Source organism: Eumetopias jubatus, unplaced genomic scaffold (genome assembly GCF_037043125.1).
Source record: "Eumetopias jubatus isolate StellerSeaLion01/CBP00866 unplaced genomic scaffold, mEumJub1_p1.0 scaffold_3, whole genome shotgun sequence".
Lineage (NCBI taxonomy): Eukaryota > Metazoa > Chordata > Mammalia > Carnivora > Otariidae > Eumetopias > Eumetopias jubatus.
The window spans coordinates 55,767,092-55,794,636 of record NW_028274809.1 but is presented as its reverse complement, the minus strand read 5'-3'; the positions used below and the strand labels follow the sequence as shown (position 1 = coordinate 55,794,636).

The 27,545-nt window shown below is 43.2% G+C and overlaps 1 protein-coding gene across 3 annotated transcripts in view; it reads right to left on the bottom strand.

Moving 5' to 3' along the window:
- Positions 1–394: 394 nt before the first annotated feature.
- Positions 395–27,545, bottom strand: part of NFE2L2 (NFE2 like bZIP transcription factor 2) — a 33,788-nt gene continuing 6,637 nt past the window's right edge. For all 3 annotated transcript variants that reach the window (XM_028122206.2, XM_088021626.1, XM_088021625.1), the window contains exons 2-5: positions 4,844–5,110; positions 4,248–4,337; positions 3,004–3,195; positions 395–2,121 (exon numbers count right to left, since the gene is read on the bottom strand). In XM_028122206.2, coding sequence (XP_027978007.1) covers positions 901–2,121; positions 3,004–3,195; positions 4,248–4,337; positions 4,844–5,110 — 1,770 coding nt within the window. In that variant the 3' untranslated portion in view covers positions 395–900. The remainder of the gene's footprint in view (positions 2,122–3,003; positions 3,196–4,247; positions 4,338–4,843; positions 5,111–27,545) is intronic.

Sequence of the window (27,545 nt, the reverse complement as noted above, 5' to 3'; positions counted from 1 at the left end):
TACTTGCTATTGAAAAGGTAAAGTATCTTCTTGATATACTTGGTATCTCTGGGATCAGAAATTTAGTACAAAATGCTTTTCAGGGGCGCCTGGGTGGCTCAGTCGTTAAGCATCTGCCTTCGGCTCAGGTCATGATCCCAGGGTTCTGGGATCGAGCCCTGCACCGGGCTCCCTGCTCCACGGGAAGCCTGCTTCTCCCTCTCCCACTCCCCCTGCCTGCTCGTGTTCCCTCTCTCGCTGTGTCTCTGTCAAATAAGTAAATAAAATCTTAAAAAGAAATGCTTTTCATATTTTCAGTGAATGAAAACATTCTCAAAATGCAAAATACTTAAATATGTTAAGTGTGTTATTGTTATGGAAAAGTGTGAATAAACTCGAATGAATTCCAAAGAAATTAACAGTCATAATACTCCTTTATTAGTACCAGCTTTTTAACTAAATTGGTTTTTGCCAGAGCTAAACAATTTAATATAAAAAAATGCTTTTGTTCATACAGTATTTATAAAAAAGTACATAGTGGTTAGTTTTGCAACAATTTGCTTTTAGCCAGATATCATATAAATGAACGTAACAAATGAGATAAGAACAGTATAAATAAGAAGTTTTTGTAGTATTTACACTTATACAGAAACTAGCCCAAATGGTGTTCTAAGAAATTAAATTTGCAGTTAAAGTGAAAACTACTGATTCAGCATACTGATGACTTATTTTAATGCTTTTTAAAGTTCATATTATCTTCTATACTAGTTTTGACTATAATTTTGCATAGAATTACTTATAAAGTGTATTTTTGCATTTCACATCACAGTAGGAGCTTTTAGTATAACAGTACAAAAAAACAAAAAAAAACAATCCCCAAAACAACCCACTAGCTCAGAAAAAGGTCAGATCTTCCCAAATCTAGTTTTTCTTAATATCTGGCTTCTTACTTTTGGGCACAAGGAATACATTGCCATCTCTTGTTTGCTGCAAGGAGTATTCACTAGGAGAGTACGGTTTTCCATCTTCATCCCGGAGCATGCTGAAGACTTCGAGATACAAGGTGCTGAGTTGTTTTTTCAGTAGATGGAGGCTTTTGTCATTCTCCCCCTTTTCTTTGAGTAATTTTTCCTTTTCATCTTTTAAATGATCCAAATCTTGTTCCAGTTCCACTATATTTTCCAGTTTTCTTTTTCTGCAATTCTGAGCAGCCACTTTATTCTTACCCCTCCTGCGTATATCTCGAATTAATGCCAGTTGAGCCTCACTGAACTGCTCCTTGGACATCATTTCATTGAAGTCATCAACAGGGAGGTTAATGATTTTTTCAACAGGGAATGGGATGTGGAGAGCTTTTGCCCTTAGCTCATCTCTTGTGAGATGAGCCTCCAAGCGGCTTGAATGTTTGTCTTTTGTGAATGGGGTTTTTCGATGACCAGGGCTTACAGGCAATTCTTTCTTTGGCGTGTTTTCGCACTGGGCCTCCCGCGCTGGGGTGCTGTGCCCTGGAGATGGTGACAGGGGCGGGGCTGTATCTCCAGCAGACTGTACCGGCGGTGTTTTAGGGCCATTCTGTTTGACACTGCCAGGAGCACTATCTATCTCTTCCATTTCAGAATCACTGAAGCCAAGTGGTGTGTCTCCATAGACAGAAGATTCCACCGAGTGTTCTGGTGATGCCATGCCAGGACTTGTGTTGAGTGAAATGCCAGAGTCAGAATCATTGAATTCTGTGCTTTCAGGGTGGTTTTGGTTGAAGGCTTTACAAAGTGATAGATCAGAAACATCAATGGGCCCATTAAGAAGTTCAGAGAGTGACTGGCTTAAAGTAGCAGAGGGCATGCTGTTGCTACTACCGGGTTCTGCTATGAAAGCAGAATAAAATTCATCACCAAAATCTGTGTTAATTGTGGCATCTGAATTTAATGAGTTCACGGTCAGCTGGCTGGAATCTTCTGTGGAGAGAATGCTGCTGAAGGAATCCTCGAAAGCACTGAGAAAATGTGGACTGCAGTTACCTACTTCTTTTTCCAACGAGGGCATTGAGAAGAAATGGTAACTGTCGTCAATTTCTGTCATTTTGGTTTCTGGACTTGGAACCGTGCTAGTCTCAACCAACTTGTCATTTTGAATATTAAGACACTGTGTGAAAAGAAATTTTGACTAAATGTAAATCAAGGTTAAATATTTTAATAGCTGATTATATATATCTCATGGCAAATATTTATTTTTAAAGATTTTAAAGTAATCTCTACACCCAATATGGGGCTTGCACTCACAACCCCATGGTCAAGATTCCCATGCTCCACTGAATGAGCCAGCCAGGTGCCCCTGATGGCAAATATTTTTAATAGCTGATAATCTGTATCTGATGGTAAGCTCTTTCCCCACCCCTATTCTTTCCAGGCTCTTCTGTAATTCAGATAATTCCCATTTCTAACAGATATTTAGGTCTAAGCATATGTATTATTTTCAGAGTTCCTAGATCAGACTTCTGGCCTACAAAGACCAGATCTTTCAAGACATCCAGTCAATTTAACTAATAAAAGTATACTTCAGTGAGCACAGGCAGCTCTCCTGACTAAAGTTTATTTATTTAAGTAATTTTTACACCCAGTGTGGGGCTCAAACTCAAAACCCCGAAAGAGTCACATGCTCTTGTGACTGAGCCACCTGGCGGCTCTCTCATGACTAATTTTTTTTTTTTAAGATTTTATTTATTTGACAGAGAGAGACACAGCGAGAGAGGGAACACAAGCAGGGGGAGTGGGAGAGGGAGAAGCAGGCTTCCCGCTGAGCAGGGAGCCCGATGTGGGGCTCGATCCCAGGACCCTGGGATCATGACCTGAGCCGAAGGCAGACGCTTAACGACTGAGCCACCCAGGCGCCCCTCTCATGACTAATTTAAAAGCACCCTCCAATCCTTCCATTAAGTAGGTGGCATGTAAATAACTGGAGTAATTAATTTAAAGGCACTGAATATAAAAGTATCTTTGGCATTTATTTATATTAGATCTTAGTTACCTGCAATTCTGGAATGGATAACAGCTCCTCCCAAACTTGCTCAATGTCCTGCTGCATATTGTCTAGATCAGCAATGACTGATTGAACGACGAGAGTCTGAGGTGACTGAGCCTGATTAGGAGCAGTGAAGACTGGATTCTCGATTTGGCTGGGGAGATCAGGAACAAGTGACTGAAACGCAGCTGAAGCAACCTAAAATTGACAAAGCATTTATCTACGTGAGTCTGCCAGCAGCAGTGGGGAAGTACACTCCCAGGCACCATCACAACACCTTAAACTGGAACTGGCTAACAGTTCTGTATTTCTCTAGTTACAACCACTTATAACCCCTATTTCTATTATAATGAAACAAATCTTTTTTCCCCTGCCCAACTGACTCCAAACTGACTCATTTACTAGCTTAATTGTTCTATCCCTTGCATTTGAAGGTAAATTTCAAAATAAGTAACAGTCTTTAGGATTTAATTTGTATCTCTTGGTAAAAATACCTATTATAGTGCTTCAAATACAATAAATTTAAAGTTGTTAATTGAGCAAGCCTTGGTTTATTACCCAGCTTGATTTTCACTCACCAAAAAAATTTTTGTTTTTTAAAGATTTTATTTATTTATTTGACAGAGAGACACAGCAAGAGAAGGAACACAAGCAGGGGGAGTGGGAGAGGGAGAAGCAGGCTTCCCGCTGAGCAGGGAGCCCAAGGTGGGGCTCGATCCCAAGACCCTGGGATCATGACCTGAGCTGAAGGCAGACATGCTTAACGACTGAGCCACCCAGGCGCACCCCCCCAAATTTTTTTTTTTTTAATTTTTTTTTAGATTTTATTTATTTGACAGAGAGAGAGAGACAGCAAGAGAGGGAACACAAGCCGAGGGAGAAGCAGGCTTCCCGCAGAGCAGGGAGCCCGATGTGGGACTCGATCCCAGGACTCCAGGATCATGACCTGAGCCGAAGGCAGTCGCTTAACCAACTGAGCCACCCAGGCGCCCCCCCAAATTTATTTCTAAGTACCTATAACCAATGAGTTATTTGTTTCCATGGTTATGCAGATCCATGCTTATCTCAGGGATAAGTGGTTTTGGTTTTGTATTGTGTAGGGGACTTTTTTTTTTTTTTAATTGTAAAGTTATCTACAGGCTAAGGTTTCTTTGACAAAATTTCCTCCTAAAATATTTTTTTAATAGAGACACACTTATAGGATATATTAGATAGAGTGGGGGAGTTTCACTGTTAGCCAAATGTTGTACCTCATTGTCATCTACAAATGGGAATGTCTCTGCCAAAAGCTGCATGCAGTCATCAAAGTACAAAGCATCTGGTTTGGGAATGTGGGCAACCTAGATGAAAGATATAAAAGAAGAAAAAGATTGTTCAGTGTCATACAAGGTTTATAATTTAATCAAACATTTATCTTCTTTCAGAAATCAGTTCAGTGTAGTTTAGAGCACAGAATCAAACCAGACTGGGTTCCATTCTTGGCTTCCCCAATTTCTTGAGTGCTTTGGGCAAGTTACTGAGTCTCTGAGCTTCAACTGCTCAATCTGTGAACAAAACGCCAGTAATCTGTACTACTGGTTTTACTGCTGCTAGATCCTTACATAATGTTTCCACAGCTTACAAAGCACTGTCACGTAACTTATGCCCTCGCAATCCTTACAACAACTCTTGTGACGTAAGTTAGGTGTTGAAATCATCAGGAGGCTGAGGTTGGGAAGTTGACTTGATATGGTAATGAAGACATAGTAAAAGGCAAAGCTGGAACTCAAATCCAGATGTTTTAACTCTTGGGCCAGGATTTGTTCCTTAAACCCTGACACCTTCCCAAGAACTGAGTTTTCTGTACCTGGGAGTAGTTGGCAGATCCACTGGTTTCTGATGGGATGTGCTGGGCTGGCTGAATTGGGAGGAATTCACCTGTTTCTTCATCTAGTTGTAATTGAGCAAAAAAGGCTTTCTCTTGCTCCTTTTGGAGCTGTTCTTGTCTTTCCTTTTCAAGTTTTTTCTGTTTTTCCAGCTCATGCTCCTTCCGTCGTTGACTGAAGTCAAATACTTCTCGACTTACCCCAAGATCTATATCTTGCCTCCAAAGTATGTCAATCAAATCCATGTCCTGTGTTTAAAAAAAAAAAAAAAGGAAAGAGACCATGGTTAAGATGGTTTTTTAAATGGCAGATATCATATAATTTACATTATGCCATTGTTGATGGTTGGGGTCCGTAGGGAGATGACAATCTGAATGGAACACAGATCCAGTGTTCTGGAAGAGCATAGTTAATTCCATTCAATGAATCTATTCATTAAAAGAAACAACAGCCTACAAACACAGCCATCCATTCTAATCACTTATTACTTGGATTATTAACAACTGGGTGATAGTAGAGGTCACTAAAGAGCAAAGTAACATGCTGCACATTAAAGCTCTTGAATTAAAAGAAATCCCACACTTGTTTAATGGAATATAAAAATTAGAGCAAGCACTCCAAGCCACTGGTTTCTTATGACAAATGGAGTTTGGAAAACATAATCAAATACACGGAATTTTTTCTAAACCTCAGCAAATATCCATTTTACAGAGGGGGGAGCCCTTGTTAAATGTCAATCTAGCCATTGCAAAATATCACCATTCTTTTGGTATTTCCTACATTGAATTACTTTCCCCCATCATTTCTTGCTATTCTTGTCCCCGTGGCTCATTTATTAAAACAATTTCCTCTTGACTTGAGTTTTAGCTCCTGAGGCATGAACAAATTAGTAAAGAAAAGTCCTCATCTTGTGACCCATGGGTGAAGCAAGAGGCTGCCTTGAGAAAGACGTACTGCTCACTAGTTTCACTTCTGAGAAATCACAAATAACCCTCTTAAAAAAATGCACAAAATTAAAAACAAACAAAAACAAAAAACATGGCTCCAGGGAAGGATGGAAGTTTATTTCTATTTTTTTTGATGATGTCAAATTCATCTCGTTTTCTTCCCCCCACTTTTTTTTTCTTTAAAGATTTTATTTATTTGAGAGAGAGAGAGAGCACACGAGAGGGGGGAGGGTCAGAGGGAGAAGCAGACTCCCCGCTGAGCAGGGAGCCCGATGCGGGACTCGATCCCGAGACTCCAGGATCATGACCTGAGCCGAAGGCAGTCGCTTAACCAACTGAGCCACCCAGGCGCCCCCCCCCACTTTTTTTTTTTTAAAGATTTTATTTGTCAGAGAGAGTACAAGCAGGGGGAGGGGCAGAGGGAGAAGGTTCCCTGTCGAGCAAGGAGCCTAATGCGGGACTTGATCCCAGAACCCTGGGATCATTACTCGAGCCCGAGACAGATGCTTAACCGACTGAGCCACCCAGGCGTCCCGGAAGTTACTAGAAGTTTTAAGGTATGGGGAGAATCTTACAATGAGGGAATGGTTACTTTGTTCTCTATAACAAAGCTAGGCCTTGGTACCATGTCTAGATTTTTCCTAACCACGTGTTAAAAGCAGTTTTTCTGATTTATAACTTTAGTTTTTGGAAAAGTCTACACAGGTAGGAAATTTAAATCACCTTCCATTTAAGAAGCCATTTATTCTGGGACGCCTGGGTGGCTCAGTTGTTAAGCATCTGCCTTCGGCTCAGGTCATGATCCCAGGGTCCTGGGATCAAGTCCCACATCGGGCTCCTTGCTCAGTGAGGAGCCTGCTTCTCCCTCTCCCTCTACTGCTCCCCCTGCTTGTGCTCTGACAAATAAATAAATAAAAATCTTAAAAAAAAAAGCCATCTATTCTGAAAATAATATAATGAACTGAGACTAGAAAAATCAAGACATGGGGGGGGAAGGGAGCTGGGGCCTGAAGGCAGGTGGACACAGTGTGCACAACCATCACAGATGCATTTTAGTTCTGATGACGGCTGGTGGCACTGGATTCCCAGTGTGTCAAGACTCTACTACTTTCTGCCTTCAAGGACCAAAATAACATGGTTGTTGCTTCACTGAGCAGTCAGGCTATTTCTACCCAACCGAGGAGGAGCAGGCCACCCAGCCTAATGGCAGCATGGCTACATGGGGAGCAGAGGCCACCTCTAAGCCCTGGTGGCAGGATCGTAAATGCTGCAAAACCCCGCTTGTCGGGTTTATCAGTGTTCTAGCCTGCAGCAGGGTTAAAGAGTATCCGGTACACACAGTAGGTACAGTGAGGACAGCGTCTGCAGCTCTTTAGAACTACAGCTGACACCTACCAAAGGCTTTCTATATGCCAAGACTTGTTCGAAGTACTTTACGACATATACAAATGAATCCACAAGACAACCATATAAAGATAACATTCTTATTTTACCGATGAAAATGCTGAGGTTTAGAAAAAAGGGATACTGCTAGAAAGTGTACAGGGACATGTATGTCCTGGGCAGCCTCAATCTTGGACTCGTGCTGTCTTAAACCACAAGTTACACTAAAAAATATAAAATCTGATCATTGACCAGTGGTTCTTAAATTGGGCAGGATATAAAATCCATTGTCATATATATACTTTGCTTTCACATCTTGGTGGTGTGAAAAAGTGGCCAGTTTACAGAAGGCTGGATTGAGCAAATCACCTCAAATCGTCTTCATGGCCTCAAGAGCATAACAACCATAGAGCATTTCTTCATACATGGCTATCTCCTCAGAGAGCTCCCCACTAACAATGAGCATGAAAATAATTTCCAGTTTAAAAATGATGTGTTTCCACCATTTTAATGGACACGTTTATCCAAAGGACATGTGAAAGACAAAGGTCCAAGGCAGAGAGAAACCTACTTTAAAATTCTGATTTGGTTAGGTTGTATCTTCTTAGTGAATTTAGATACAGCAGAGAATCCTAACCAGGCTATTCTCCAAGCTGGAGCAAAGGGACCAAGGTATTAAGGAGGTCTTCAGACGATTCACATCCACTGAAAGCCAGCACTAAAAATTAAAAGAATGCACGATCACATAGTCTCAGCTGAACTCCAGTCCCTCTCAAAAACTGATGCGGACAGTGCGCTGACCTCTGCGGACAGTGCACTAACCTCTTCAGATCAACGGAAGAGAAGTGCAAACATGTGTCCTGGCACCTGGGGCCACTCTGGCGCATCCCTTCCTCACTTGCCCAGAATGCCTAGGCGGGGGCTTCTCCTTGTTAAGAGATCCCAGGGTAAAAAGCAACACCCAGTTTTGATTTTTTCATAAAAGAACTGAAAGAACACTGAAGCAGTTTATGCTGCAAATACCTGCTCACAAACCAGACTTCCAGAGTATCCCCAGAACCCAGCTCTAGGGCCTGAAAATTTCTACTGTAATTTACTCTAAAATTATCAGTGGCGGCCACACCAAGAGTTGATACAACTCTCTTCTTTCCTTTCCTCCCCTTCCCCCCACCAGATGAGCTGTCTTGAGTGGGTTCAGGTGGTTTAGCTATACATTCAGTATATAATTGTTCTATCCCACCCCTATCATACAGATGTTGGTGGACCAAGTGAGACGTGAAAGAAATCTCTCCATAAATGTAAAGTCTATGCAAATGTTGCTGTGCATGCTGACAGTGATGGTTCTAGAACTTGCTGTAATATAAGCAAGATCAAACTGAAGGCCAATGGATGATCATGAAGCTGCGGACCTAAGTGTGGTGGGAGCGTGCAATAACATTCGGCAATGAAGCTACTTGGTTCCTCCTCAGGGAGGGTCTGAAATGGGACTACTGGGCTTGTGCAACATGTGTTGAAAACAAAAACACATAACATACACTCTCCTGTTTACTTTTATGTACACACATACACCCATTTAACTGTTGTTCAATTCCTGATAGGACTACCCTTCAATGCCCAGCCAAACTGATTCAATTTTTAAAAATTTCCCCTAACATACTCAGAAAAGGACACCCTGATGGATCCTTATCAACAAACGGGAAAAAAGAGATCACGAAGCATCACTTGGATCACCTCTTAAGCATCCTGTTCTCCTGTGATCTGAAACAATGCTGGGCCCAGGGAGGCAGAGCAGCTCCTACAGCCCGAGCTTACTGTCTCCACCAGGAATGCTACCAAAAGACGTTTCAAGTGACAACACCTACTTGTTTTTTTTTTTAATATTTTATTTATTTATTCGACAGAAAGAGTGAGAGAGCACAAGCAGGGGAAGCAGTAGAGGGAGAGGGAGAAGCAGACTCCCCGCTGAGCAGGGAGCCTGACGTGGAACTTGATCCCAGGACCCTGGGATCATGACCTGAGCCGAAGGCAGATGCTTAACCAACTGAGCCACCCAGGCACCCCAACATCTATTTGTTCTTAAGGTAGACTGGGCAGCCTTCTGTGAGATCATAGTGGGAACAAAACAGGTTTCAAAGTGTCCTCAGAGGTTTTCCTCTGTGTTTTAAGGTTTATTTTTATGTAGTGTTTATTGTTGCTATGAGAAGTCTCTAAAAGAAAACTTCTGCTTAAAAATAAAAGCAAGGGTAGTCTTAACTACCCTGAATTCCTTAAAACAGATGTTCTGATCATATTTAGAATGAAGCAACAATGGGTTTCTTGTCATGCCCTTCACATATTATCCTCTGTCTTACTCACATTTTCAGAAGAAAACACCTTCAGGAGTTTGATATTGTATGAAATCTTCAAAGCTTTATGTTGAAAATGAGAATTGTGTCCACCCAAGACTTGCTGTTGGGGAGCCCCACGGCCTCGGGACTATTCTGTGCTTCCCTCACAGGCAGGGAGCACTTCCTGCAAGGAGCCCTGTGACGGGGCACATGATTTCTTCCACAAATGACCTATTCCCGCACGTGCACCATCTAAGAGGAAGGAGTCTGGGCACAGCCCATCAACAAACAAGAACAGGACACCCGACAGTGAGGAAGGGAAATGCCTAAGGAAAAGCTGAAACTGCTCTAAGGCATATAAATCCCAGGCCTTGAGAAAGAATAGCTTCTTAACCCCTCCAAGCCCCTAAAGAGGAAGGCCACCATGTTAACTGGCAGGTCAGTAGAGTATGGGGAAGGAGAGGAAAGCAGGGGGATGGTTTCTACAGCATTCCAATAGGTATTTCCTTAGGACTAGGGAAAAAGCTGACTGTGAGCCTTCACATGCCATATGGAGCCACTTGGTATCTGAATTTTTTGCTGTTGTCCTTTAATGATTCCTGAGTGTGTTGCAAATTATGCTGCTAGCTTGGCTTACACAAAAGATGACAATTTAATAAGAAACATAAATGTTTGGCAATTCGCATTAAATCACCATCTGGTCCAACGGAAATCTTCATATTTAAAATGTATATATCATCATTTGCCATCTGTTTAATCTATTACATGTTTTATGGGGAATCTGAAGTTGGATTATTAACTCCTACCACTTTGAAACAAACATCTTTGTTCCAGGATAAAGAAAGGAGAAAGGCCTTGAACAAACCAGCATTTTTCATACTCAGATGAACCAAAAAATTAGAAAAGATAAGGCAAGATAGCACAATCTCCTCTTAAATTAAGTAATTCTGTAAAACTGAGGCTTTGGGAAAGTATCTAAAATGAAAGATAAAATGACTTCTATAATATATCCACACAGGTAAATGAGGCTTGCACCTCTCAACCCACTGCCCTGCCCTCCCTCTTCCATCCTTTATTTTGTCTTGAGGATGGGAAGGTGGTGGGAGGTTTGCTTCTAAAAATAAATTTCACCAATAAACTTAAAAATTTAACTGCACAGATTACTAAGCTTGTAAACAGAAAATGAAAACTGCTACTCACTTTCAGTTTTACTGTGTAAGCATGAAACCATGTCTCCAGCTACTCCTTAAAATCATGTATTTCCACTAAGATAATAAATAAGTCTTCTAAAGTTTATTCTCTCAGATCTCTCCTTCATTCAAATATTAATTATTGGCATTCAGAGTCTTAAGCTACTTTTTTCAGTAATTTTTTTCCCCATCCATGTCAGACTTTAGGTTATGCCCAGGTGGTTGTATTATTCACCTGAAAACGAAATCTGGTTTAATATTTTTTCCATAGAAGGGGCGCCTGGGGGGCTCAGTCGTTAAGCATCTGCCTTCAGCTCAGGTCATGATCTCAGGGTCCTGGGATCGAGCCCCGCATTGGGCTCCCTGCTCCGCGGGGAGTCTGCTTCTCCCTCTCCTTCTGCCTGCAACTCCCCCTGCTCGTGCTCTCTCTCTGACAAATAAATTAAAAGGAAAAAAAAAGAAGATACACAAGACAATGCCAATTGTTTTTTCAGTGAACATTCTAGAGAAGGCAGGTAACAGGTTATTCTTGCACTTTTGGTTCTGCACTGATGTGCTAACGTCTAAATATAGTTGCTACAATAATTGTGAAGCAGTAAGAGTCACAAAGTTTGTGTATGTACATACATATGTAAAACCACAGAATGTCAGGCGTGGAAAGGGCCTTTCAGCTGTCTAGACAAATGTAAATGTCACGGAGTTAACTTCTGTGTAACTACAGCTCCATTTTTAAAAATAACTGGCCTAGCAAAAAGTTCTGTCAGCAGAGACTCCTGGTAGGTAGTAATAGTTACCACTAGTCCAAGTTTTCCTTCTAGAGAAATCTTACTAATGATTATTTCTAGAATCTTCAACAATCAGCGATTTCTAACAATAAAAATTCTCACACATACACTGAGAGATCAATTATTCAACAAGTTAAAACCCTAGATCACGAGTTTGTTCTTCCCTGAGGAGTGGAATCATCCGTCCACCCTTTTGTCTTTCAACTAGAAAATAGTTCAGTTTCAAGTCTGGCATGTTACTATGTACAGACATCTTCATGGGCTGCTTCCTGTTCACAAAGAAGTTTCTCAGCAATGACTCGATCTAAGAAATATGATCCAGCCAGTTTACTGGAACTTTCACCCATTATGCTTGTCTGCAAGCTGCAAACACGATGCAAAGATAAAACTGGAGAGAGTGAAGAAAAGGAACTTGGATTGCTGGTTTTCTCAGGAGGTACATATGTGTTTAGCCAAAAAGAAGTCAGAAAGGACACTGAATTTCCAAAAGGGTAGGTGATCCCACCTGCTACAAAAAGTACACAGATCCAACTCATCTACGAGAAGTTTCACACCTGCACCCCAACAGACTCCTTACTTGGTGGTTTGTATTTGGGTGGATGCTGCCGCCAGGCCTGGGAGGGCTTCTGGGAGGGTTTATCGTGAGTTTGCAGAATGGCCTGGTTTGATAAGCAAACTTCAGGATACATTTTTCTAATCTCTTTCGTATCCCATTCAGTTCTGGACGCTGTCCTCCACACACAAAAGGAATTCTGTGAGTAGGTCTCCCAACCTATTAGAATGATTCTACTGGGGGGACGCCTGGGTGGCTCAGTTAAGCGGCTGGCTGTCTTCCGCTCAGGTCATGATCCTGGGATCCTGGAATCGAGTCCTGCGTCTGCTTCTCCCTCTGCCTGCCGCTCCCCCTGCTGTGCTCTCTGACAAATAAAGGAAATCTTAAAAAAAAAAAAAAGATTCTACTGGGAAACACACACACACACACACACACACACACACACACACACACTCCAAAAGAACCTTCAGGAGCGCTGGATCTAACTCCTCTACCTGCTTTACCTAAGGTTCACTGAAATTCACTGAGTGTGGACTCACCACATGGCTTGGCTATCCAAACTGAGGTCAAACAGCCCTATCTGCCCATCCCGGTGTGCCTTCCTCCTATGGGGCGTCTACCAGGAGGGAGAGCAGTGCTCCTGCACGACTCACCTGCTGGGACTCTTTACGGCCACTTCTGCTACTTCTAAACACCCTGTGTGATCTTTAGCCTCTTTGGGTCCTATTTTTTTTTTTTTTTTTTAAGATCTTACTTATTTGTCAGACAGAGGCCCCACACGCAGGGGGAGCGGCAGGCAGAGGGAGAAGCAGGCTCCCCACCGAGCAGGGAGCCTGATGCAGAACTCAATTTCAGGACCTGGAGATCATGACCGGAGCAGAAGGCAGACGCTTAACGGACTGAACCACCCAGGCGCCCCGAGTATGAAATCTTTCTTGAAATAATGAGCCACTCCTCGCTAAAACTTCATTTTACTGGGATGGTGGTAGTTATAATAAAGGCGGTGGGTCAAGATCAACAAGATTAGTATATGTAACTACCCTAAATGGATCATCACTCCATCTCCCCATCTAGTATGTATGTACAGATCACCTCTCAGGTGCCAGGAACTGTGCAAGGTGCCTGGGGAAAAAAATAAGTAAGATAGTCTCTGACCTTAGTTTGGACATGAGGAGAAGCATATAGGAGCCAAGGCAGCACCAAGGCAAGTATCACTACACTGCACAGACAGAGGTCACAACCGACAAAGTCACAACTGCGTGAATGTCAATGTCCCGCTTAATCAACCAGGTTTATACCTGGTTTCCAAAGGTCCAATCCAAGGAAACATTCGAAAGCAAAGGAGGTTATGGAGGTAGAGAGAAGAGAGAACCACGAACACATGGCCACTCACTTTATGCATTCCTGGTCTCCCCTCTTGGTGGTGGTAGTGTGTCACCTCCTCTCCCCACAGAGGCTCAGATTTCCCCAGCACAAGGACGACTGTCAGACCCAGCGGCTTCCTCCCCACACATGTGGACTTATCCGGCAACATGAATCATGTCAGCTGAGCTGGGTATTACTGCTAATGCCACACTGTCACGGAACGCTACAACTGAAGGGACCCCAGGACTCACACAAGACAGCCCCTCTCATTTTTCAAACAGGGAAACAGGCCAGAGGATGAAATGACTTGCCCCAAGGTCAGAGGTGAAGGATTCCAAAACCACCAACCTCTCTACAACTCTTCCAAGTTATTTGGCAGCGGGGAAGAGATACACTGATACATGTTTGCTCCACCTTAATCTTTAAATGAACCTCTCTTGCCAGCGTGCAGGCTTGCATTATGGCTGGTGTTTGCCAAGCACTCACGGTTTACAGGGGTATTTGCACGCAGTATCTCATTCCAGCCTCACTGCAGTGCCCCAGGGAGCTGGTTTATCTTCACTTAGGGATGAACACATTTCGGCTTTGGGCACCGAGCAACCCTGCCCCAAATTACATGTCTGGCAAGCGGCAGAGCCAGGACTCCAACCCAGAATGGCCTCCGGGCCTGCCAGGCTCTTCCCAAGGCATGGGGCCGCTCCCCGGCACTCACTCTGTCAAATAAATAAATAATAATAAAAAAATAAAAATAAATAATAAATAAATAATAAAATCTTTAAAAATCAATCAGTCGATCAATCTACCTCCCCATAAGGCCAGTAGTTTCCCTATACTTTGTTATGTCTTATCTGGGCTCGCTTACAATGGTCTGACTCAACCGTGCACTCCTTTAGGGCATGACAGTGTCTTTTTTTTTTTTTTTAAAGATTTTATTTATTTATTTGACAGAAAGACAGCGAGAAAGGGAACATAAGCAGGGGAAGTGGGAGAGGGAGAAGCAGGCTTCCCGCTGAGCAGGGAGCCTGATGCGGGGCTGGATCCCAGAACCCTGGGATCATGACCTGAGCCGAAGGCAGACGCTTAGCCAACTGAGCCACCCAGGCGCCTCAGTGTCTTTTTAAAATAGGTTAACACATGCATATGTGGTACAGAATTGAAAAGATGCAAAAGTAACCTCCCAGTTACCCTTCCCCAAGGCAACTGCCAGTGTCAATTTTTTGTGTTTTCTTAGGAAGATATTCTATTAAATACACACAAATAGCGTATCATCGTGTTCCACACTTACTAATGTATTTTAGAGACCGTTCTAAATCAGGGCATAGAGATGTTCTAATATTATTATTTTTAAAGATTTTATTTTTAAGTAATTTCTACACCCAAAAAGCAGCTCGAATTTACAACCCTGAGATCGAGTCACACGCTTCACCACCGAGGCCAGGCTCCTGTTACATTATTTTTAATGGCTGAGCAGTATCTCATCATAAAGATGCACTAGAATAATATATTACTTGATAACATAACTATTTAATTAGTCCCTCCTTGGGTTTTTAAGTTATTTCGGATCTTTTACTATTACAAATAATGCTATAATGAACATCCTTGTACGTAAATCATTCCGTAAAAGTGTGTGGAGACATCTGTGGAATAAAGAATTATAAGTAGAACTTCTGGGTCAAACGGTACAGCTGACCCCTGAACGACATGGGCTTTGTGGCACCAACCCCCCACATGGTCAAAAACCCGTGTGTAACTTTTGACCAGAAGCCTCACCAGTAACAAACAGTAGATTAACACATATTTTGTATGTTCTATGCATTATATATTATATTCTTGCAATAAAGTAAGCTAGAGAAAAGAAAATATTAAGAAAATCAGAAGAAAGAGAAAATACATGTGGCCAAAAACATCTGTGTGTAAGCAGACCCGGACAGTACAGTTCAAACCTGCGCTGTTCGAGGGTTCACTGCACCTGCATTTGTAATCATGACAGATACTGCCGAGCAGCTCTACACAGTGGTGGTGCCTTTTACACTCCCACCAGCAATGTGTGGGAGTGCCCATTTCCCACTCATGTGTCCTGCATACCTTGCATCATATTGGCACATGGTACCTGTACGGTAAACATGTATTAACCGTACAAGGTCTCCTATATCAATTCCAGAATCATTTCAAAACCAGCCCCTCCCTCTACCTTTTAATAATGAAATCAAGACTAACGGTGAGAATAAACATTACAGTCGGTTGGCTAGCAAGCAGCACTTTTTTTTTTTTTTTTAATTTAGCAAGCAGCACTTCTTTAACCACCAGTCTATGTCCAGCCTTGCTCCTGCCAACTTAACCTTGGTTGGTGCCTTTGGAGCTGGTGGCACATTTGCAGGAGCAAGAAACAGAGAGGCTGTGGTACACATGGGTAAGACCGAGGCTGGGCAAGTTCTCAACAGCTGAAATACCCCGGCATGTCAGCGAGAACCAGAAACCTCTGCCTTTCTCATAGACAAGGCAAATGTCAAAGGAAAATAGCAAGTCCAGCCTAGCTGACCCCTCTCCCAGGTTCTTAAAGACCAGGAGAAAGCATTCTTTCTAGGGATGGGTCTCTCAGGAACAGATGTTTCTTGGTCATTAAATTACATTTAGAGTACACAATGGACTAAGGAAAGCTGACCGTGATCTTGGGAGACCACAGTCCAAACCCCGGGTTTATAAATGAGGTTCCTGAGGCCACGAGATGCTAAATGAGTAACTGTCCCTAGGTCTCATATGATGCAGAACCAAGGAGGGGTCATATGGTCAATCTAACACAAAGTAAGATTTTAAGGTAGACTTTCTATTACAACATCCATTACTTAGGACTCATGAAATACTAGAATTACTCTGAAAACAGACCTTCACGAAACTGCTGTGTGGCACTGAACCCTGCGGCCAGATTAGTGGCCTATAAAACCCTGTTATTTGACCAATGTCTAACATGCATTTTTCTGTGCAGAACTTTCCTTCTGCCACCCCCAAGCTCTAAATAGTTTCCTGAAGACTGCACCCCTGCTCAACACAACAGAACTAAGCCCCTTCAGACAGATCATCTCTGCTACCACAACAAAAGCAACTCAGAATCAACATGGGTCCCCCCCCCCCAAATCCCCAAATCCCAGAGACAAGGCCACGTACCTACTAAATGCACATTCCAAACTTGACGGAATCATCCAAGGGTTCGCTGAGAACAAGTGTGATCCAAGAGATAGTTCTACACTGTCTAGGAGAAAGCAAGCCCTTGAAGACAGCAGCCCATACATTTATGGTGCTTTAAGATCAGAAAACACTTTCACGAGCATTTTTTTTTTTAAAGAGAGAGGGAGAGAGCGAGCAAGCACACGTGCATACCAGCGAGGGGGCAAAGGGGTAGGGAAAGGGAGACAGAGAAACTTTTTTTTAAGATTTATTTGACAGAGAGACACAGCGAGAGAGGGAACACAAGCAGGGGGAGTGGGAGAGGGAGAAGCAGGCTTCCCACCCAGCAGGGAGCCCGATGCGGGGCTCGATCCCAGGACCCTTGGGACCATGACCTGAGCCGAAGGCAGACACTCAACGACCGAGCCACCCAGGCGCCCCGGAGACAGAGAATCTTAAACGACTCCACCGCCAGGGCAGAGCCCAACGTGGGACTCTCGATCACACAACGCTGAGATCATGACCGGAGCCGAAATCAATAGCCGGCCGCTTAACCAACTGAGTCACCCAGGCGCCCCTCACGTGTATTCTTAAGTCATTTAATCCTCACACTACTCTGTGTGAAGATCAGTGGGATGAGGAAACTGAAGTTGAGAAAGGCTAAATGTCAAAGGACACACACTTGTCACCTGCAATTTAAGCAGAAGTAGCCTCCTCTAATCTGATGGACGTACTCATAAATCAAATCACCATTTGGTAAATCGTAACGCCTCCCTTTCTTCTTCCACACCTCAAAATACAAATAAAGTTCGGGTTTGCTCTAAGGGTGTTCCTTGTAGTTTGTTGGTGGCTTCTTTCTTGAAATCAGTTTTGCTGCCCTTATAAGAAAACAGTACCATAAAACAGGCCTAGACTTTTACCAAATGACCTGAGACAAATTACCTAAATAATAAACATATGAAGTCAAGCTCTCATTTTCTCAAGGACAAAAGCTGTGGGTCTGGTTTAAAGTCTTCGGGCTCTGGGAAAATGACTTTAAGTATGAAAACCAGATGTGTGGAGGTTCCCAAAGTAAATGTTCACACAAAGCATGGGAATTATTGTTACCTTATTACTATGCCCCATGACTGTATCATTATACAGCCCAACAAAAACATGTGTCAAACACGGAATCAACCACCCTGTCCATTGGTAGGTAAAGCAAAAAAATTATTTTTCCTTACCAACTAAAATAATTTATTCTGAAAGGCCTTTTCTTCGGTCTGGACCCAGGCAAAGTTTAAGTTCCTCGCAGCCCTTGACGCCCACCAACTTTCCAAGGCCAAGCAAACCTCAGACCTGAGGCAGTAGGCTATCAAGAACACCAGCTTCCAGTCCCCATCTAGTCTTGCCATCTTACAGTATTTTTCAGCCTCGGTTTCTTCCTCTGCCAAAGGACATGGCTGGGTTAGGTAACTCCTAAGATCCCTTCCTCTAAATACCTCTGATTCTACAATGTCCAAAATGTAAGTCTGAAATCTAATTTTGAATTTGAAGACAAGCTAATTTTAGCTACCTGTAATAGATGCTCCAAAGCAGTACCGTCCAAGAGAAATATAATGCAAGCCACATGTATCATTTAAAAATTTTTAGTAGCCTTAGTAAAAAGACCAAAAAAGAAACAAGTGAATTTAATTTTAATAATATATTTAATCCAATATATCAAAAAATTATTTTAACACGTAACCAAAAATTCAGAATTATCAATGAGGTATCAGAAGTGGTGAATACACTTAATATACACTACAACAAATCTCATGGATATGACCACATGAAATGTAGTTTGCTCCCAGAATAAAATTATATTTAACAAAAAATCTTAACACTGTGTTTTTAACTTTGTTTTACTGTTTTTAAATTTAAATAAAAATTCATTGAAATTAAAAATTCAGTTTCTCAGCTGCACTAGCCCCATTTCAAGTGCTCACAAGTGACAAGGTGGTTAATGACAGTGCAGCTTTGCTGCGGAAGCTTCCAAAGTCAGCCCTCCGTACTCCTATGGGGGGAATTCTAGTGCACCAATCTCTTCCGTTTTGCAAATTACTTCCTGAGGCTACACTGGGAACATTAAGTCTTCCAAACCTCACTAGGTAGTATTTACAATGCTAGCAATTATTTATAAAAAGCTACTACAGTGCCCGGCAAGTGCTAGTGTGAATCTGAATGCCTAAAGGGGCTCTTAATGACTGACGGGACCTTGATGGTCCTACCTCAGCACTTGTCTAGTCCAGACAGCACACAATTACCAGACTATTGCAAAGGTCATCTGAAGAATGGGGAGAAATAGGAGGCTTAGGTGATGGGAAAGCACTATCTGTTTCAACTAAGGATATGAATTAAGCTGAGTCTGTAAATTATATTTCAGCTACTTTCAGATGCATAGGTTTGACGATACGCAATACCCACTGTTGTTGCCAACCGCCAGGCAGCAATCTGGACCTCTTACAGAAAAACTGTAATTAGTGTATCTATCGTATTTCATGCTCTTAAGACCAGTACAGAAATCTTTCATTTCCTCAATGCAAATCTTTTCAATTAACTTGCTAAATGAATATGTAAGGACAAGGGTTACCTGGTGAGCCTTCACCTTAAGGTTTGAGAATGAAAGATCACAGTGCCACAGGATTCTGAATCCAGATAAGGAGAGGTATGACACAATTTAAGTAATACTAATGATGATGGCTACCATTTATTGTGCACTTTCTATGTGCTCAACGTTTCTGCAAGTTCTTGTGTCTATTATCTCATTCACTCACACCAATCTGCAAGGTAGGTGGTATTATAACCATCGCCCTTCTGGAGCGAGGAAACCAAAGCACGAAGAGGTTAAGTCCTTTTGCCTGAAGACCCCCACTACTAAATGACAATGAGATCCAACGCAGGGTGATGTCACAGGAGCACTCAAATAACACAGGCTTTTCTTCAGAATAACCTAGAGTCTCTTCCGGGAGACTGCCCAGTGGGCAACCAGTTAGGCCTCTGCCGTGAGGCTTGGACCTCGCCACCTAGCCTCCCTGTGCCACTCCTGTGAGGAATAAACCAGGACGCTAAGCCTGCCTCACAGAGTTGTTTTCCACAGGGGAAAAAAGTATGTAACGCCCCTTAAAAATATAAAGGGCAATCAGGGGTGAGGTATTAAAACTTAATAAATTCAACTTCTGTTGCAATGTCAAATGAACACGAGAAGCAACTAATTTCTAGGCTTCTGGGTCTAACTACTATATAAAAAATAGAAGGTGAGGTCATGATTTATGTACATACAGACATCTGCATGGCAACATCAAAGGGTAAGTGAACGCAAGAAGTCTTCAGCTTTCAGCTGCGTCATCTTCCGAGGGTTTTCTAGATGTCGTCTCTCCCTTCACCACCCTACCCGCCCCCCTTCTTTAAGCCAGCGTTACCGGGGGGTAGCTGTTACAAAGGGAACGTTTCAGTCGTGAAAGGCTAAAAGGGGCAGGACTGGGCAGAGCAGCTCGTGGAGTCAGCTCAGTCCCTGTGTGGATCTGGCCTTCTACTACCACACTGCTATCCCCCAGACTCTTTCTATTCCTTCAGCGTGCCTGTGGGCACTGCTCCTTTTCTAGGCCCAGAGCCCCAGAGTAAGAAACTCTGCCACGAGTGAAGGAGTCTGTCTGGGAAGGAGTTCAATGAGATGGCTTATCAATCCGCATCAGTACAGGGAATCCAGCAGACAGGCTGCAGGGTCCCACAGGGGAGACCCCGGGGCAGCAGGCAGCCCTCTGTGGTCACCACAGACTGGTTTTCTGTCTCTGGAAACTTCAGTGCCCAACGTGAGGGACATGCATAAGGAAGGGCACAGGAGAATAAGTTTACAGCAAAGAGCAAAAAAGGGCATGAATGTTTATGCCACTACACAGCTAGAATTCAAGGAGGGTTTTTTTTTTCAGGTATGCCAAAGAAATCTCAGCCCCCCACATCAAACATCCCTGATGGAAAAGAGACACAATCATGAGAACAATAAGCACAGCCACCGTTTGTTGAATATGCACAGTCTGCTTGGTCTCAGGCCCAGTTCTTTTCTGGCTTAACTGCAAGAGCGCCATGGTGGGGTCCTCCACATTCTAATGATGATGAAACTGAAGCACATCCCACTGGCATATCCGTCAGCTTAGCCTCTCTGGGCCTCGGTTCTCTGCCTACAAAACAGGGATCAGGTCCACCTCACGGGCAGACTCAGGAGCGCACAGGACGAGATCAGTGTGCTGAAGCAGGAGCATACTGGCCAGCACTGGGAAGAGCCCGAGAGACCACAGCGGCCACCATGGATAACGTTAGATGCCCACCTCTGCTCACCTGGGGGGCTTACAAGCAAAGCACGCAGGGAAGAAAAAAAGAGAATATTGTCTGTGCTTTCTTCTCTGGGGTGAATACTGCTAATCACTGGGCTTGGAAGCCAAGGACGAGACTTAACAGTTGAATAAAGGTAGTAAGAGTGAATCGATCTTAGAGGAGGGCACAAAGAGACAAACTCCCTCTGTGCCACCTTGGACAAGAAAACAATCCATCTCTCGAGCAACGTGCAATCTCTGGCTCGTTTTCCCTCCCCTTCCATTAGGGGCATGAATACAGTGGCGGATGCTTTCTCTTACCACACAGGAACAGCAGGGCGCGCGAGCTTGAGCACGAGTGCTATCTGATGGGACCAACAGCAAGAGGAAATCTCCCCTCCTTTGAAAAGGTGAGCTACATCCCTAAAACCTGAAACGCCACACGTGGGCACTGTAGGGCTCCCTACAGTCAGCCCCAAATTAACCTTTTCACCCCTAGTGACCCAATCTGTTGCCAGAGCCCAGCTCCTGCCTGTACCCTTCCTCAGGCTTCCAATGGAAGCTTAAGCCAAAGAAATCTTACTGACTTAAAAAAAAAAAAATCTAGTTAAAATGCTACCTCTTCCAGGATGTCCTCTCTGAGCACCCCAGATGTAAATGACACTTTCTCCTCTGGATCACCACACATCACCCATGAGCGTGTATAAGTACCAAGCTCGTAGAGGGCAGTAACAGGCCCACCCTCACTTTACTGAGCGACTACTATTACATAAACACTAGGCACGATGCCAGACACCAGAGTTATAAAAATGAGTAAAATACATTTTAATCCCTGCCCTAGAGGAAGTCATACCTTAAGCAGAGCGGACAGAGATGTAAAGTAATTTTTGCTCACTGATATGAAACATGTATAATCCAGGTGTACAAAGAACAAAGGGATTGATTAGGAGGAGGGGTCATTTGAAAAGCCAACGTCCTTCAAGGAAGACAACGCATTTGCTGAATTATCTTGGAAGAGTAACAACTTCATGCCCTGAAAGTTCCTAGGGTGTGCAAACACCTAATAAATATTTATGGAATGAGTAAGTACACATTTAGGCTCAGGATTCAGTATTTTAATTGTATACCTAAGGTATCTGGGATCAAAGAATTCTAATTACTTAAATAACAAAGATACCATGTTTGTTATCAGTTATGACCTACTAGTCATAGAAAATTTATTATTTTTTTAAGATTTTATTTATTATTTATTTGACAGAGAGACACAGCGAGAGAGGGAACCCAAGCAGGGGGAGTGGGAGAGGGAGAAGCAGGCTTCCCGCTGAGCAGGGGGGGCTCGATCCCAGCACCCTGGGATCACGACTGAGCCAAAGGCATACGCTCAATGACTGAGCCACCCAGGCACCCCAGAATCTATTTAATTATTAAACTTATTTCATAGTTACCAATATTTCAAATTATTCCTTGGGTGCTTTACTAAAAACAACGTATTACACCTTAAAAACTATAAGCACCTACCCTTTCAGGTTAACAATAAAATTGAATTTTTGAGGGAATCAACATGACAGTATCTTCATATATCCATCAAAGAATCTTGGAACCCGAGTAAGACATCAATCAGTCAACATAAATGCTAAGTGTATGTTAAGAGGACAACACTTAAGTCCCTCAGACTGATGGTCAAACATGGCAACCTCACTCTGCCCCCATATTCTAGACTTTTTTTCAAAGCCATCAATCTATTACCATAATATCTTAACCTCTTCAACTATTCTATACTCAGTACTCAGACTTCACAAAGTACCTGGTAGAAAAGGCAGTAAAGACCCAGAGACATATGGTACATGACTTTTAACTTCAACTTGAAAATGTAAAACGATGCTTACCTTGGGAGGACAGGTTCCTTGCAGCTGTAGGTCTGAAAAATGGTAAATACCAGCAGTGACAGTATTATCGTATCAAATGACACTGATCTCTGTGTTCAGTGAACTGGACCAGACACTCTACCGGAATAAATGAAATGTACTGGGCGCCCCTCTGGTTTCTGGAGCTTCCATCTTTCTCTGTTGCTCCCTTCTAGTTTATTATTTTTTTTAAAGATTTTATTTATTTATTTGAGAGGGAGAGAATGAGAGATAGAGAGCACGAGAGGGAAGAGGGTCAGAGGGAGAAGCAGACTCCCTGCTGAGCAGGGAGCCCGATGTGGGACTCTATCCCGGGACTCCAGGATCATGACCTGAGCCGAAGGCAGTTGCTTAACCAACTGAGCCACCCAGGCGCCCGCTCCCTTCTAGTTTAGAATAAAAGATGTGACTAGGCTGCCATCTGAGGAGATGGTGGGCTTCCCTACAAAGAATAAGGGAAGTACCCACGGAGCGCCCCCGATCTGCAGTTTTGTTTTCCACCAGTTTCAGGGACCTGCACTCAACCAAGGTCCAGAAGCAGACAACCCTCTCTTGATGCATTCATCAGAGGCTCAACAGCAGCCACAGCAAGGCCTACGTCACTCATGTCACCTCATCATGCAGGCATTTTATCTTCTCACATCATCATGAGAAGAGTACAGCATAGTATTTTGAGAGACCATGTTCGTAACTTTTACTATATTACATTGTTATAACTGCTCTATTTCATCATGCTGTTGTTGTAATCTCTTACTGTGCCTAAGTGATGAATTAAACTTTGTCCTAGGTGTGTAGGTATAGGAAAAAACATAGTATATATAGGGTTTAGTCTATCTTGGCTTCAGGCTTCCACTGGGGGTCTTAGAACTGATCCCCACAGATAATGGGGGATTACTGTGATTTCCTGGGAACAGTAATGTCCTAGCTTCAAACTATCTCTGGAAGTCAGCAGATCACAGTGGTTCCGCTGGGGCTGGCACCACCACCGACGAGCAACTGATACTGGATGGGAATGAGGGACGGATTTTCTAGTGGTCACAATGGTTCCTGGAATGTGGGACCACCCTCCACCCCAAAGAGAAGCCCAGCAGCACTCCTTCCGATAAACAAGAAGCAAGCTCCATGAAGTAGGGACACTGCCCTAATTACTCTTTGTAAAGGAGTCACTCATTAGACAAGAAAAGAAGAAATGGAAGGAAGGAGGAAAAGAGGGAAGGGAGAACAGGGATTATGGGCATTCTAAATCCCTGTTCTGCCCTTGAGAGGGACACGGCCCTGGACAAGTTACTTAACCTCTCTGAACAGGTTTCCTTGTCTGTAAAATGGAGGTAATGGCCCTTATCACCACAGACTTATTCTCAAGATCAAGCAAGAGAACATGTCCAAGACCTACTACAGTACTAGCAGGTGTTGTTTGCTTTTTTCCTTTCCTTCCCTCTGAAATTGCTAGTTGTCTGTATTCGGATGCCTTGTAACATCAAAAGGCTGATTCTTTTCACAAATTGGAAATGAGTTGGTAAAAGGTGAACTGCAGAGAAAGACTAATTCCCTCCCCCCACCCCCGCCCCGGTCTCCATTACTATCTTCATCAGCACACACACGAGTGCTGAAGAAAGGGGGATGGATGAGCTATCTTGGGGAGTCATTTCTACTCCCATCCCTCTGGGGTTTGAGAAAAGGCTTTATTTATCAGGATCAATGAGAAAAGATGTGAGGTTCCCCAGCTCTTAAGATACTTTCCCTCCTTTCTGAACTTCTCCCCACATTCGGGACCCAGAGGCCCAAGTCCTTCGGCAACACCAGAAACATCCCTACATGGAATCAATCCTGCCCTGGCACCCCAGGGACACCGCACAGGGGAAGGGAGGCACACGACCTACCAACAATGGGAATACTCCCAACTGGGAACTCCCCGAATGGAGACTGCATCTGTCCCCTACGGGAGTTTCTAAGATTACATTACGACTGAATTGCCCAATGGTCACACCTGTGCACTCAGTGCACTACAAGGGGCACAGGAGGGGAGCTGGAGGGTGGGAGGGAGAGCCCTGCTTTCAGGGTTGCCAGCTCCTGATGCGCTGCCAGCTTCCAGAAGGCAGTGGCCTCCTGAAGCTGCTCATCTCTAGGTTGTCTGTCCGTCACCTATAGAATTAATTTCCTATATTGAATTCCCTGCTTGAAATATCTCCTCTGGTTTCTGGTTTCCTAAACTCAACTCTGGACTCTTTCTTAACCTTTCCAAAGACTTTTCTCAAGAACCACCAAACCTCTATTAACAGGGTTGTTACAAGAACTAAAGGTAATGAGTATAAACAGCACAAGTAAATACCCGAAAGCACTCTCCCCTTCCTCACGTGGAGAATCTAGGTGCAAGCTGCACGCTGAAGAGCAAATCTAGGGATTAAATATTTAGGAGATCTTCAGGTAAAAATTCCAGGTCCATCTGAAGCTTCCCTCAGGGAGAGTCCAAAAGGTCTGTATTCCTCCTAGGTTCATTAAAAAAAAATCCCTTAAGCTAGTTTTCTTTTTCCTCCCAATCTCTCTCCCCTTCATGATAGAACTGTTTTCCCAAGTCAAAGAGAACGTGGAATTTTCCTTCACAGAGTCATTCATCATCCTACTCTCAATCCACTGCCCCAAGAATTCTCCCAAACATGCAGCCTGGTAAAGAATTTTCCAGCAGAGGGTGAGCCTCTCTCTCTGGAGAAGAAAAGAGCCTGAATTCACAGAATGGTTCTTATTCTTGGTTCTGGTCTCAGCCTGGGAACCAGCAGAAGAACATACGGGCCAGGGACCACAGCTGGCACAAAGTGAACCAGCCCTGTTCCTGTCCTTTGGGGCTGTTTTCTCAATGTATATTTTAATTAAATTTCATTGAGAATTACCAAGAACAAAAACTTCTTCAAAAATTGGCAATTTTTCCTACTGCAATTAAAAAATACAGGTTTTATTTTTGGTGGTTTTCATTACCAGGATTTTAATGTTAATAAATTTTATTAATTTTTTTTTTTTGCTGTATCAAAAAATTCAGGGCTCTTCAACACTCTCTAGACACAGCAGTAAGACTCCCCGGCTCCAATACTATAAAACAAAGCAGCAAAAAGGACAGGTTCTTTAGTCAACCCTCAAGCTCCTAAAGCAGCAATAGCGTAGTTCATTGTGTGTCACACCTCTGTTCCAATTCTGTTCACAGACAGCAACAGAACACCATAATCATTTTCCCCTGGATTCTAATCCCTCAGACTGGAAAAGGCTGGGTTCTACATGCATGTGCATTATTATTTTGTGCTGAAGCAGAGCAGACAAAAGGCTGTCGAGTCTGGAGTAAAGCAAAATTCCATGCCCATTCTCACGAGGCCACCCACACGGACAGTCTGTCCCCGCCTCTTACACAGACACAGGGCGGGTAGATGGGGACTAGCCCACCCTGAATGACGGCTACATTCCGGCAAAGCAGGAAAGGGACATTTAACAGGAGAAGTAATTCTCTGAAATTCAAGTATGCGTTGCATATAACCCTCACTATTAACGCTGAAATCCTTCTGTTTTAAGGTACTTTAAACATATATTACATCTACCACTTAGCACAAAACTCTTAAGAACAAATGAAAGAATAATATACTGTTTTTTAAATCTTAAGAGGAAGAATGGGTTAAAAAAATTCTGAACTACTGACCAGAGTGAGAAAAGCAGCAGCTTCCCAAGAGGTGACGAACGGTACCCCTCCAATGACAGATGGTGGGGAAAGGCTGGAGATGGGCTGCAGAAGTTCGGCTTGGCCACACTGTAGAGAGGCCGAGGCAGGGGCGGGGTGCCTGCTCCCCTCTGGGCCTGTCCCCCTCCCACCCTGTCCGCGAGGCGGGGCTCAGCCAGCTTCAGGAGGCCCTGAACCACACCTTCAGGTCTCCTGAGGGTACTGCTGTGCTGTACAACACTCACCAACGATTCGGAAATTAGCCTCAGTTTCCAAAGATGTACACCAGAAAGCCACTCAGCTAAGTACAAGTGGTGGCCACTGAGGTCAGAATATAAAGTAGACTTCACCAGGCAGATTACAGGGAGTCAAAAAATGAATTGCTAAAAGTTGCCTTGTAGATTTAAGGTTTTTGCTCTTTTTAAATAGAATAACGAGGCCGAGGAATGCAGAGCACTTCCTAGAGTAAGGCAAAGTCTGTCCTGGGCTCCAGGCTCTCCAACACCTACCCCAAGCACTTTGTCCTCAAGGCCTTTTCTATGCTAGTCTCAAATAATCCAGACTGCACGTTCTCACAGGTCACGTTCCTGACCAAACACAGAAAAATTCTGACCCACTTGGAGAAAATGTTTTGATAAAATTATCACCCAAATCAACTTAAAAAACTTAAAGAGCTCAAGTTATATGTACTGAATTTCAAACATTTTGCCAGGACCTTAAAACAGTTCCCAGATTTTAGTGTCAACCTTAGGTTATGAAGGTCAGTGACCAAACACAAAACACTTCTTTTCATGATTTAAGACAGACATCCTAATACCATACCTTCGATGGGTACCAAGCACTGAGCTAGGTGCTTTAGGGCACTGGTTCATAAACCTGACTACAAACTGGAGTCCCTTTTCAGCTGCCTTAAAAAAAAAAATACTGATGCCTGGGTCCCACCACCACAGACTTTGATTTCATGAGGGATATGGCCTGGATATCAGTATTTTAAAATACTAATGGTGATTCTACCAGACAACAAAGTTTAAGAACCTTTGCTGCA